The sequence below is a fragment of the Eubalaena glacialis genome, chromosome 12, assembly GCF_028564815.1.
Source record: "Eubalaena glacialis isolate mEubGla1 chromosome 12, mEubGla1.1.hap2.+ XY, whole genome shotgun sequence".
NCBI lineage: Eukaryota > Metazoa > Chordata > Mammalia > Artiodactyla > Balaenidae > Eubalaena > Eubalaena glacialis.
Window position 1 is genome coordinate 45071348 of NC_083727.1, and position 13009 is coordinate 45084356.

General features: G+C 38.7%; 2 protein-coding genes across 2 annotated transcripts in view; one reads left to right on the top strand and one right to left on the bottom strand.

Moving 5' to 3' along the window:
- The window catches only part of NT5DC1 (5'-nucleotidase domain containing 1), a 121719-nt gene that overhangs the window by 96801 nt on the left and 11909 nt on the right, over positions 1 to 13009 (bottom strand). The window contains exons 5-6 of the mRNA XM_061207380.1: positions 10040 to 10119; positions 8550 to 8634 (exon numbers count right to left, since the gene is read on the bottom strand). Coding sequence (XP_061063363.1) covers positions 8550 to 8634; positions 10040 to 10119 — 165 coding nt within the window. The remainder of the gene's footprint in view (positions 1 to 8549; positions 8635 to 10039; positions 10120 to 13009) is intronic.
- On the top strand, positions 273 to 6466 carry COL10A1 (collagen type X alpha 1 chain). The gene is made up of 2 exons (XM_061207405.1): positions 273 to 426; positions 4596 to 6466. The coding sequence occupies exons 1-2, from the start codon at positions 273 to 275 to the stop codon at positions 6464 to 6466; spliced, it is 2025 nt and encodes a 674-aa protein (XP_061063388.1).

The window sequence follows — 13009 nt, forward strand, 5'->3', positions numbered from 1 at the left end:
ATCCAATTACAGTTTCTGTGTTTCTTTTATTTAAATAACTTTATTTTCACTTGATTACCTGAATGTGGTTTTCAAAAACAACTAAGACATATACTTGCATAATTAACAAAATTATAACTCATTAATTTATGGAATATATTCAGAATATATAGGATAAGGTTAAAAAAAGTAGATAACTATTTAAAGAATTCACCTGTGAAACATCAGAAAAACGAAACAGGTCAATAATGAAGCTATATGAAATTATTGTTTTTCAGAATCCATCTGAGAACATGCTGCCACAAATAGCCCTTCTGCTGCTAATATCCTTGAACTTGGTCCATGGAGTATTTTATACTGAGCGATACCAAACACCTACAGGCATAAAAGGCCCACCATCCAACACCAAGACACAGTTCTTCATCCCTTATGCCATAAAGAGTAAAGGTAAACTGAACTATATGTTTTGCTCTATTGACTAGCGGGTTTTTGCCTTCTACAATCATAATGATCTCTTTAACAAAATGTTTTAAATTTTATTTGGCGTTAAATTTATCTTCAAACTCCTCAATTAGCCCAAAAGGATTTATGGAAAAAGTAGGTCTATTCAAGAACATTCATATCCTTCACACAAGTATAGCAGAAAGATATACCTGAAGAATATTACGAAATTTTAGGTATAGAAATTTTTTCCCTCAATGATGCTTTTGCACAAATAACTACCCATAATCTAGACATATTAATCCAATCAAATTAATGTTTAAGATGTTTTAACTAAAAATAATTGCCAATTGTATACAAAAAGAGTAGCAGGTTTATATATCTAAATGCTTACACATATTTACTTTTAAAATTTATTTTGCCAACTTACAAATACATACAAAATTGAGTCTTAATTATCAAATAAAATGAGATGCTCTCCAAAGAAATTTATATAATAGGCAAACGAAGTAGCAATTCTCATAATTTTTAAATGCATTTTTGTTTAGTTTAGTAGTTAAGTGCACAGACCTAACTGCTTCAAACTAGCTATGCAACCTTGAGTAAGTTATTTATGCTCTCTGTGCTTTAGTTCCCTCATTTGTAAAACAAGGAGCACCTCTTTCAAGGGCTGTTCTGAAACTTAAATGAGTTAATATGTAAAGTGCTTAAGTGTTAGCTATTACTTCTACTACTACTATTACTACTACTTCTACTTCTCATACTACTTCCATTACTTCTACTTCTATTTCTACTTCTCTCCTCCTCCTCCTCTTACTACTACTATAGTACTGGTGGTATAGCCTTAGACAAGTTTTAACTTTGTTCTTGAATCTATCCTTCATCTGCTCAGCTTTCTTGGCTACTATGAAGAGTACTGATATAATGTATGTAAAGTACTAACAGATCCTCAAAGAAGGGCAACAATTAGGTTTCATATTCACTAATTCCATTTAATAGCTATCTGGCACAAACTGCCTGTTACACTACAGAATTACACTGAGTAATATGAACTGATTGTAGGATTCAAATTTCTTTTCCATAGTATTTTTTCATTATGCTTACATATTTTATACTGTAAATAAAGCTATTTGCCATAAAAATTTTTATGCTTTTGGAAACAACCATTTTTAGCAAATTCAATGTATAGGATTGTCTTTTTAAAAAAGAAAGATGAAATTTTAAATGTTTCATGAAAGGTAGCTTAATGATCAAAAATAAATGCACAAGTACTCAACAGATTCTCTTGAATGTCTCAAAATACAAATAAAACATAAGAAAGAAAAAAGTTAGGAAAAAAGAATAAAAAACAAGAAAACATGATACTTTACTCGAAGCAACAAATGAAATTTGAAATGCTATGACAAACATACACTCTGTGATCACAAATTCAGACTCTCTGTAGCTTACAAGACCATAAGGAACAGTTGTGAATTAAAATAAGATGCACCACCAGTTTTAGAAGGTTAAAATATTTTCTATCTTTTCACCATAATGTACGGCATCATTTTGTTTTTTTGTAGAAAAAATGAAAACATATATCTTGTTAACAAATGAAAAGTTTAGAAGCTGTATTTTAACTATGAAATCCACTTTAGTCTACTTGACAATACAAGGTAGAAACTCAAAAACATTATTATCCACTGGCAGTCAAACGAAGATAAAAGCCCACAATTTACACAAGCAAAACACTGAGTTGATAACAGATGTACAAAGAACTCCTGTGCAATTCCTAGGCACATCTGTTCAAACAGGTTAAAAGAGAACTCAGTCCAAGACACACTAAATTATGCTGCAGAGGGTTCCACAACTGGTGGGCACACAAGTGCCACATTCTGACATAATCAACCACTTTGTGTGGGCATTTAAGAAACTTCTCTACTGGGTAATCGTTATTCTTTGAGGATGGTGCCACCCTATCAAGCTACAAACAAGGGCTTGTGTCCCTCAAGGATACAACAGAAATCACATTCTTTCATGTACTGGAGAGGTGGAGAACCTATTAGGGCAACATTCTAAGTGATAGAGATCACTGTCTTTGGAGTTCCAGTCTCAAATGGTGCTCAATGCAGTTATTCTCAGTAAGACTTGCTTTTCCTCTCTACTTTAACAGTTAAACAGATTTCCCACCAGACCAAGACAATTATTTTTAGTACAGACATGATCTTTATAAGATTCTGAAGCAAACCCCAATTTAATATGGTTTGCATTTTTAAAAATGTCCTATTTTATTCCAAATCATTAAAAGAAATCCTTTACTTATTCATTTATTCTATTTGCAATGTATCAATGCTCATTTATACATACAGACATATCATATATGTACACTAAAGTCAACCAACAATACATGTGTAAATACATGGAAATCTCTTCCATAAATTAATTTTTTCATAGTCTTTTTCCTGATGTCATTTTCTTAAAATCTATGAATAAATAAAACTCCACACATTTGTTTGCAAAATGAAGTATAACTTCTAGTTAGTACAAAATATATAGATACCCAAATGAATTTCCTATTTCAGTATATCTGTTTTAATGATTCTGCTCTGTATTTTGTTTCATTGGTTATCAAATGTTTTTCAAATATCAGGAACACCTCTACCCAAGAGTATAATATTCTCAACTACTGTTGGCTGACTACTTCTTACATGCCAGTTAATTAATATGAAAGATTTTAAATGTACCAACAACTAATAGTTAAAAGAAACTATACCCGTAAAAATACATTTTCAAAGGCAATTTACAATTCAATTCATTTAATATTAATTCCATTTTAGTCTTCATTTTGATATTTAAAGCCATTAAGGATTTAGTTAAATGGAGTTTAAGCATATTAATATTTTCTGTACAAAAAAGATGTAGCTCAAAAGTCACAGTTACAAGTCATTTTCAGGGTTTTGACCAAACTATTTGACGACAGCGACATCTACTAAAACTATCATTACTATGAACTATTAGGACAGCATAAGAATCTAAATAGTATACACAGGCATTCTAACTATATTTCTGAAAATTTATTAAACAGAAAATTAATTTTAATATAAATCCTGCAAGTAGATATTTAGAAACATAAGCAATTTCATTACCATCTTTGCTAGCTACCAAAGAATTTCTCTAAGGAAAAAAAGACTATTTTGTCGAGGCTTATGATAATGCTGCCTAAAGATTCTTTGACATGGTAATGCTTCCATAATGGTATATCCTAATGCCAGCAATGTCTGTTACATCCCACCTTAGATTGACTAAAACTAAAACCCTGGACACCTCTTAAAGCACTTATCAGATGGACACTTGTTTTATTCTCTTTGTGATTAAAGCTCTTATAGGAGGTGTTTTGCGCTTTTCCTATACTTGTCGCTCAATAGCATGCTTCACATCACAGGCACTGAATAAGTAATTTTTTAGTTTAAATTTATTATATCAGTATAAGTACTTAGCTCAAATGAACCCACAGATCTATGAAATCAACAATATTTGCATTAGTCAAAGAAAACTTCGTATAAGCACTTTAACACTACTGTATGTACCTTGCCCATTAATTCTTGAATTCCTTGTTTCAATGTTAAGTCAATAACAGAGAATGTACGAGCTCACGGTATGTACTGAGGTTAAAAAAAAAAAGTCATCCTAAATCTAAACTGTTCAGCAGGGTCATGGCAGACGTAAATTAAAACAGACTGCATTTCTCCCTTATCTTATAGGATAGCTTTTTTGAGGGAAAGTTGTTATAGTTCTTAAACTTGTTCCCATTTATTCTGTACTTGCCTTTTTCTGTCAAATGTCTTTTTTCCCCCTTCCTTTCTAGGTAGATGATTTTCCTAAAATAAATGTGATAAATTTACCTCCAATGCACTCTAATTCTAAATGAATTCTTCAATCCCAGCTTATTTTCATGGATCGTTAGGATGCAATGAAAGTACTATGGTAGCCATGATCTTGTAAAATCATCTTCTCTAGCTGTGTTTTTTAAAACAATATAAAATGTATTGTCAAACCATTTAAGACCAGTCTGCCAAAATGGTCTGACTGACACTGCAATGTCCTGTCCTCATTTATATTTTGAGAAGCAATGATTCCTTAGCATTACTAACCACCCCCCACTCTGACCCGGTATGTGTACTGGGCATGTCTTGTAGGTATATCAGTAAGAGGAGAGCAAGGTATTCCTGGTCCACCAGGCCCTGCTGGACCTCGAGGGCACCCAGGTCCATCTGGACCACCAGGAAAACCAGGCTATGGAAGTCCTGGACCCCAAGGAGAGCCAGGGTTGCCAGGACCACCGGGACCATCAGCCACTGGGAAGCCAGGTTTGCCAGGACTCCCAGGAAAACCAGGGGAGAGAGGACCATACGGACCAAAAGGAGATACTGGACCAGCTGGTTTACCAGGACTACGGGGCCAGCCAGGGCCACCTGGAATCCCCGGCCCAGCTGGAATTTCTGTTTCAGGAAAACCTGGGCCACAGGGACCTCCAGGAGCCCCGGGACCCAGGGGCTTTCCTGGAGAAAAGGGTGCACCAGGAGTCCCTGGTATGAATGGACAGAAAGGGGAAACGGGATATGGTGCTCCTGGCCGCCCTGGTGGCAGGGGCCTCCCAGGTCCTCAGGGTCCCATGGGACCACCTGGCTCTCCTGGAGCGGGAAAAAGCGGTGAAAATGGGTTTCCAGGACAGCCAGGTATCAAAGGTGATCGGGGCTTTCCAGGTGAAAGGGGACCAACTGGCCCACCAGGCCCCCAAGGTCCTCCTGGGGAACAAGGACCAGAAGGCACTGGAAAGCCAGGAGCCCCTGGAGCCCCAGGCCAGCCAGGGGTTCCAGGGACAAAAGGTCACCCTGGGGCTCCAGGAATAGCTGGGCCCCCAGGGGCTCCTGGCTTTGGGAAACCAGGCTTGCCAGGCCTGAAAGGACAAAGAGGACCTGTAGGCCTTCCGGGGGGTCTGGGTGCCAAAGGGGAACAAGGCCCAGCAGGTCATCCCGGGGAACCAGGTCTGACTGGACCCCCTGGGAATATGGGACCCCAAGGACCAAAAGGCATTCCAGGCAACCACGGGATCCCAGGCCCTAAAGGTGAGATGGGGCCAGTCGGGCCTGCAGGATACCCTGGGGCTAAGGGAGAAAGGGGCTCCTCTGGGTTAGATGGAAAACCAGGGTACCCAGGAGAACCGGGTCTCAGTGGTCCTAAGGGTAACCCAGGGTTGCCGGGCCCAAAAGGTGATCCTGGAATTAGAGGACCTCCTGGCCTCCCAGGCCCTGCGGGCCCAGCAGGAGCTAAGGGAGTGCCTGGGCACAATGGTGAGGCTGGGCCAAGAGGTGCCCCTGGAATGCCAGGTACTAGAGGTCCCATCGGGCCACCAGGCATTCCAGGATTCCCTGGATCCAAAGGGGATCCAGGAACTCCAGGTCCTCCTGGTCCAGCTGGCATAGCAACTAAAGGTCTCAATGGACCCACTGGGCCACCAGGTCCAAGAGGGCACGCTGGAGAGCCTGGCCTCCCAGGGCGCCCGGGGCCCCCAGGCCCCCCAGGCCCCCCAGGCCAAGCAGTCCTGCCCGAGGGCTTTGTGAAGGCAGGCCAGAGGCCTTTTGTTAGTGCCAACCAGGGAGTAACAGGAATGCCTGTGTCTGCTTTCACTGTTATTCTCTCCAAAGCTTACCCAACTATAAGTACTCCTATCCCATTTGATAAAATTTTATATAACAGGCAACAGCATTATGACCCAAGAACTGGAATCTTTACCTGTAGGATTCCAGGAATATATTACTTCTCCTACCACATGCATGTGAAAGGGACCCATGCTTGGGTGGGCCTGTATAAGAACGGCACCCCTGTAATGTACACCTATGATGAGTACATCAAAGGCTACCTAGATCAGGCTTCAGGGAGCGCCATAATCGATCTCACAGAAAATGACCAGGTGTGGCTCCAGCTGCCCAATGCAGGGTCGAATGGGCTATACTCCTCTGAGTATGTCCACTCCTCTTTCTCAGGATTCTTAGTGGCTCCAATGTGAGCATATTCCCACCGAGCTAATATGAATCTGCTTGAAAAGGCATTCCCCAACTCCACCCCACCCCACAAAATGCATATAGAGGTAGGCTGAATAAAATGTGACTAATTTTAGTTTTCCAAAACACAGATCTGAGCTTTCAGATATAGTGTACAATATGTGAAGGCCCTCTCGAGTTTCTAGTCAGCAATCCTAAGTCTCTTTAAAGTTTTCTGTGAACTCCTTCAGTATTTAAAAATTCTACCATAAAAGTACTGCTAAGCTAAAAAAATAAAATGATCTCAAAAAACCCTGAAATGTGATGCTAAATCATGTCAAATTTGAGTTTAGAAATTCACCATTTCCTTTTAAAATAAGCCTGTTTCTAATGATTAACAGGAGAATTTCTCGGAAACATTCAGGTGTCATGTATCTTTATGGGACTTAAATACTTGAATATCCATATTTAAAAGACATTGTATACCCTAAGATCTTTCTGATGGTGCATTACTCAAAGGCTTACATGGTCCCCTTCATCAATATCTATTCAAGTATACAGGTGCATATAGACTTTTTTACAGCTCTCATAAAAAACCCAAAATATTATGTTAAAAATAATCTGAAGTGCAAGGTGCTTTAGTCATGAACCTTTTCAAACTTTTCTGTGATTGCAGGAAAGCTTTCTGTATACCCTTCACAACTTGGGTAGTGAAGGGTATACAGATGATGTCTGGATGAATAGGATAGGTCAAACAAATGATGTCTGACCTATTCTATTTATTTGACAGAAGTGTGATTAATTTGCTTTAATTCCTTATTGAGTCTTATGTAATACGATTTTGTGGGTTTACAGAGCATTAGCATATGTACCTTGGGCCTTCGATTCCAGTGAAATTATAACTGATGTGAAGGATTTCAAAATGTGACTAGAAATGAAACGATGTTATTTATTTATGCTCTGTACTGTATTTTTATGTTGCTGTTTAAAACTTTTAAGCTGTGCCTCGCGAGATGATTTATCTACTCCTTATTTACAATGCAATAAAATAACATGAATAGATTATTATGCTGAATTTATCTGACACCAGCAATTTGCTATTCTCAACCGTTTTTTTTAAGGCTTTTCATTTTACAAAGTTAATAAAAAGTAAAATGATAAAGTGGTGGGTAGCTTTTATAGGTGTCATGGTTATGCCCTCCTACTGGAGATGGGCATTCCCACACACCCAAGCACTCAGTGTGGACTGTGAAAAGCCATCAAACAGAACCACATGTGATCTACAAGCCAGGGTGAAGGGCTGGTGGCTGGGATTAGAAAAGTAAGACAATCACCCAAACGTAGTGATGTTCTTCTGGGAAGGAAAGAAGCAGGCAGCAGAGAAATATGTAGTCTGAACAAATATTCTGTAGTTACTATTTATTGCCTTGACATGTTTTTAGTCATAACATTTAGGATTATTTTGATGGCTTACACTACATTAAAAGGAAGGCAAGCAATTTTTATGTCGATCAAAAGGCAACATTTTTCTCAGCTGAAAAACACTGCTCTTGAGCATCCACCGGTCCACTGGCTGAATTAGGGCAGTCTGGTTCAAGTCATCAGGGTAACATACTATAAAGGCATCTCTTAAATTTCTTAGAAGCAATCTCTCTGTGTAACCCAAGCAAACCTGTGGACGGAACTGTAAAACCCTAGGCTTGGGTTGGTGATATCTCTGCTCCCATTCTAGGCGAGCCAGTCCTATTTTTAAGCAATAAGAATAGAATTTTCACTTTCCCTATCTGTCTATAATTACTATACTAATGATTACAAGTATCACCAACCTTCATTCCCAAGCCAGGAAACAGCAAATTCTGGGGAACCCACAAAATGACCCTATTGCTAAGCATGTAAAAGACTGCATATCTTAGAATACTGGCCATTATGGCCACAAAACAGACATGAATAAAAGAACCTCTTAAAATATAACCAGTATCAACTTTATGGCAATATTTAAAACCAAATTAAATCTTAATTAAGGAACACAGAAAAATAGGTAACTTCTAAGTAATTCATTAGATACACAGCACTGAACAAACATCTACAGTCTCTCTTCACGTTACTCACCTTTAAAAGCTGACATTTTATAATTATGTTGTATACCAGCCACTATGTCCTTCCAAAAATCAAATGGTTTTTGACCATTGTTCTGCTAAAGAAAATAAAAAATCCAAATGTGATACATGTAATAATTTTGTTTTTAAGCATAACAGAAAACACCTGACAAACAACTATAATGTCACTGTACTCTAAAATAGGGATTCATGTTTTAGAAAACATAACATAAAAACTTCTCATTTTTCTAAATGTGATTTTAGAAAGAAATCTTCCATGAAAATCACTGATCAGAGAGATATATACATATGACTAAATATTAATATAACTCACATAACCCAAATAAAAATTTCCACTCATTATAAAGTCTAAACATTATAGAATATTTTTAACACATGAGCAAATCTACAATGTTATAGCCTGTGAGGTACCAGAATGTGTCACTTCATGTACCATGGCATCAGTGGAGCTAAGAGACCTGAAGCCTTAAAACCTCAAAAGCTGGTTACTGTAGAATTCTGTGAACATTTACTTGAGTTTCAGTATAAAAGAGGAGCAAGTCTCTATTATTAAGGAGGTTCCTAATCCAAAATTCAAATCATTTTTACTAAGATTTTTTTTAAACCAGAAAGCAAGTAAACAGGAAATTATACAACGTTAATAACCCTGTGCTTCCTTGGAAACATTAACCAGTGTCCTTCTATCTAAACAAAGACCAACTACTAGATATTATTAAATTATATAAAGTCCAATTTAAAGACTGGTGCATTTGTATATAATCACTATAAAACTAGAAACTGACTCCATCTCATAATAACTTCTATAAGCCAGAACTACTGCTCAACAGAAACTTTCACAAACATACAAATTAATTCTGATTCAAAAATAAACCATTATCTAGTCCTATCAGAAACATTATCATTGTGATTTTTAAAAACAATATATGCAAAAAGGAAAGTGATTCTGCCATAAAACCAGTTTATGTTCATAGGTTCTAAACTCTAGGTATAAACTGATATAACCAGAGATCTATCTCATCCTGATACATAGGGCAAGGAAAAAGTCTATATGCATTAAACTATGCCCAGAATGATGAATTTTAAAATTTCTTCTCATTTTTCTGGTTTTATACTATTTACAATGCTTAAAAAGACACACGGAATTTCCTTAAATTTCTTTTATTTATTTTTAAAAATTCTGCTAATGAAACCAAGAAATATTTTTTCCATACACAAGTTTGGTATTTTCTTTTTCTAGACTATTTCACCCCCTGCTGCAGAACAGGTTTATTATTGGTGGGGTCGGGGAGGGAGAAGGGATGGTCGCTATTTAATTTTCCAAAAATATTTTGACCAAATTCTCTCTGTTTTTCCTCCTCAGTCACCTCTGAAACCACAAAGAGGAAACTAAGTAAAATCTCAACTCAAAAGACATATATAATTAAGTCCTCTGATTTATAGCTAAATACACTGCACAGTTTCTAAAAAATAAGCCCCACTCACCTTTGTTAAAGAGTCCACCACTCTGGCACACAGAAGAGCTCCAGGCAGGTCAAAGTAGTTATCATAAAAATAATATTTTCCTAAAAAGAACAAAAATTTAAACTGGGAACAAACTGATGCCTCGTTTATGTGACATACACAGAAACTTGGCTGAAGAGAGACTAGATTTTGGTTTCGCTACTTAAAGGGGCTTTTATTTCAATTCAGAATCACTCCACTACAGCCTATCATCACCTTTCAAAGAAGGCTTCAGCTACAAGGCTACTACAAGAAAGTTAAAACAGGATATCCATAGTTAAGCACTTTATTAAAAAATATTTATTTTTTTAAATGTGAAAATTAGACCATATCCCAAACATGAAATAGATTATGAAAAAGTCACAATTTAAATTATCAATGTCACTGAATTTCAAAACCATCAACCTAACACTGGAATACCATGAAGTGCTCCACACAATAGTGCCTTTGCAAATCTGTGCTCTGGTCCCCTAGAGTCCCGCATTCAATCTTCATACAAGTTCAGACAAACTTCAGTACAGTGTTAAGAACAGCCAGAGTGAAGAGAAGAATAAAAAAATCAGATCACGTGAGGACACAGTGTGCTTATCTTAGAGAAACTCGGAAGCACAGGACTGGCACACTCTAGGGTCTCTGGGAGGAGAGGGATTTGATTTATCCTGTTTGGCCTTAGGGTAGAATTAAACTTGAGCCCTTCCTTGGCACCAATGTCATTTTTGACTCTGCTGTCCCTGGGCAGACACTTTTGAGTGTCACAGCCCCTTGGTCCGTGGCTGATCCCAGCCACAGCTGTGCTAAATAGCAGCATCCTATCTCAAGCTCACCTGTGCCATTCCCTTTCTCTGAGAGCCTCTGGAGCCCACATGGCAAGCCTCAATCAATAGGGTCAGGAGCCAGTGAACGAATGCCCCAGCCTCCTGTCCCATGGATTGACAACTCTGAGAGGTGTTCTCTGCACTTCTCCTCAGAAGTCCCAGTGGAATTCAGCTCCTGCTGTTCTTTCCTTCCACGTCACACCCTCACAACTATCTCACTCCCACATACTGGGATCAGGAGCAACCACTCTGCTCCGAGGGGGAACGTAACCTCAGAGTCCTCTAGAGAACCCTTGGTACAAGGAGGAATCCAATCGAACCAATACATGGAGTCAGATTTCAGTTTAATGTAAGAAAGTACTTTTCAAATGGTCATAATTACTCTTGTGCAGAGTATTGGTAACTGCCTGATTCTGAGTCCCCACTCCTCCCATTTGTAAGCTATGTATGAGGTTATGCAACACAGCTGCCTTGTTCCTTAGTGTCCACTAAGCACAATGTCCAGCATATTGTAGGCACTCAATAAATGTTTGTTGAATGAATGAATGATCTAAAAATAGAGTGGATTACTGTCAACCCTTGAACAACATGGGTTTGAGCTGCATGAGTCCACTTATACATGTAATTTTTTCAATAGTAAATACTATAGCAGTGCATGATCTGTGATCTGCAGTTGGTTGAATCCACAGATGTAGAGCCTCAGATAGGGAGGAACCCCAGGTAGGGAGGGCAACCATAAAGTTATACTCAGATTTTTGACTTCACGAGGGTAAGTGTCCCTAACCCCTGAGTTGTTCAAGAGTCAACTATATTTTGGAATGAAGAAGTGTCACGGGTAAATTACGAGAAAACTCTCTGCAAGGGCCAGATGTCTCTCCCTTTAAATGCTATTTAATGCCCCTCACGTCTTCATGTCACATTATTAAGGATATATAAGGAATAAAGTCAAAGTTCTGTTAATTCACAAAATGGTTGCATAGGTTTCTATGTCCTTTCCCTCAGTTAAAAATATTTTGGTTAGCATAGTCTTCCTGTTTTCTACTCTTTCACAGCTGAAATTGTTGTGGGAACATCTCAGACTCATTTTCATTCCTAAGACAGGTTAAGATGTCTTTGTCAGCGTGAGGAAAAGCAGGAATTTGGAGGAAAGGGAGAAGCTATTCCGGGTACGCTTCTGCCCACACTGCTATGCTATGAGACCACACAACACTCCAGGGCTGCAGGGACCAGGACAGTGGGCACAAGTTCCCAAGGCTCACTAACCTGAACTGTATCTAATTTCTTGGCCTGTGACACCAGAGTAACCTGCCTGAACCAGACAGCGAGTTGTCCTGGGCACTGTGGGAGCAGGAGGTGTGTCATCGTTGTACTCTTGCTTTTCCCGTCCGCTTTTTCTCCTTTTGTGGGCATTAATAGATGAAATTCAGTTTATGAGTTGAAATATGGATTATGAGCCTTGGTTGAGGATCTAATCAAATAGCTCAGGGGTTGGATGAGAAGGACTCATTGACTTCCACCCTCAAGGCAAGGGGCTGATGTCACTCGACTATCAAAAATGGGCTAGATGACCACCGCGTGGACATAATAGGGTTTGTGCAGCTGTGACATGTTAACAGTGCCAGGCTGCTCTCAATGCCTCTCCCAACATCAAACTCAGAGACTGTACTCATGAAAGCTTTGGCCCTCCACCTCCTTACAGGGCAGACAGCTCACTGGGAATGAGGTGATTACTGAGTTTAGTTCAAGAGAACAAGCCTCTGAATCAAGATCGAGTCCTATAATCATTAAGCTTTACACACAGAAAAACTGTTCCACCAAAACCCACTGCCAACACCTCAGCCTTGCAAACCTGTGTACTCTTAGTGATGATCGAACAAAGGCATATGAATGACTGAGGGGAAGAGAACAATTCACAATAGTGTAAGTTCCCACTTCTCCTGCAGACAAGTGATATCATCTCCATTTAAAGATAAGGAAAGGGATGCTAAGAGTGGCTTAGTAATTGACCAGATCACTTTATCCAGCAAGTAACAGAGTTACTACGATCCAGGACTGTCTGGCTCCAAGCGCCTTGTGATTTCCACTAGACCAAGCTGTTTCTGCATAATCTACCAGTACGGGAAGAAAAAGATCAAAA

What these genes read in the sequence shown, in the direction of transcription:
- COL10A1 (XM_061207405.1), top strand. Translation starts at nt 273, where the DNA reads ATGCTGCCACAAATAGCCCTTCTGCTGCTAATATCCTTGAACTTGGTC. An exon ending in TTATGCCATAAAGAGTAAAG is followed by an intron (nt 427 to 4,595) that starts GTAAACTGAACT and finishes CATGTCTTGTAG; the next exon opens with GTATATCAGTAAGAGGAGAG.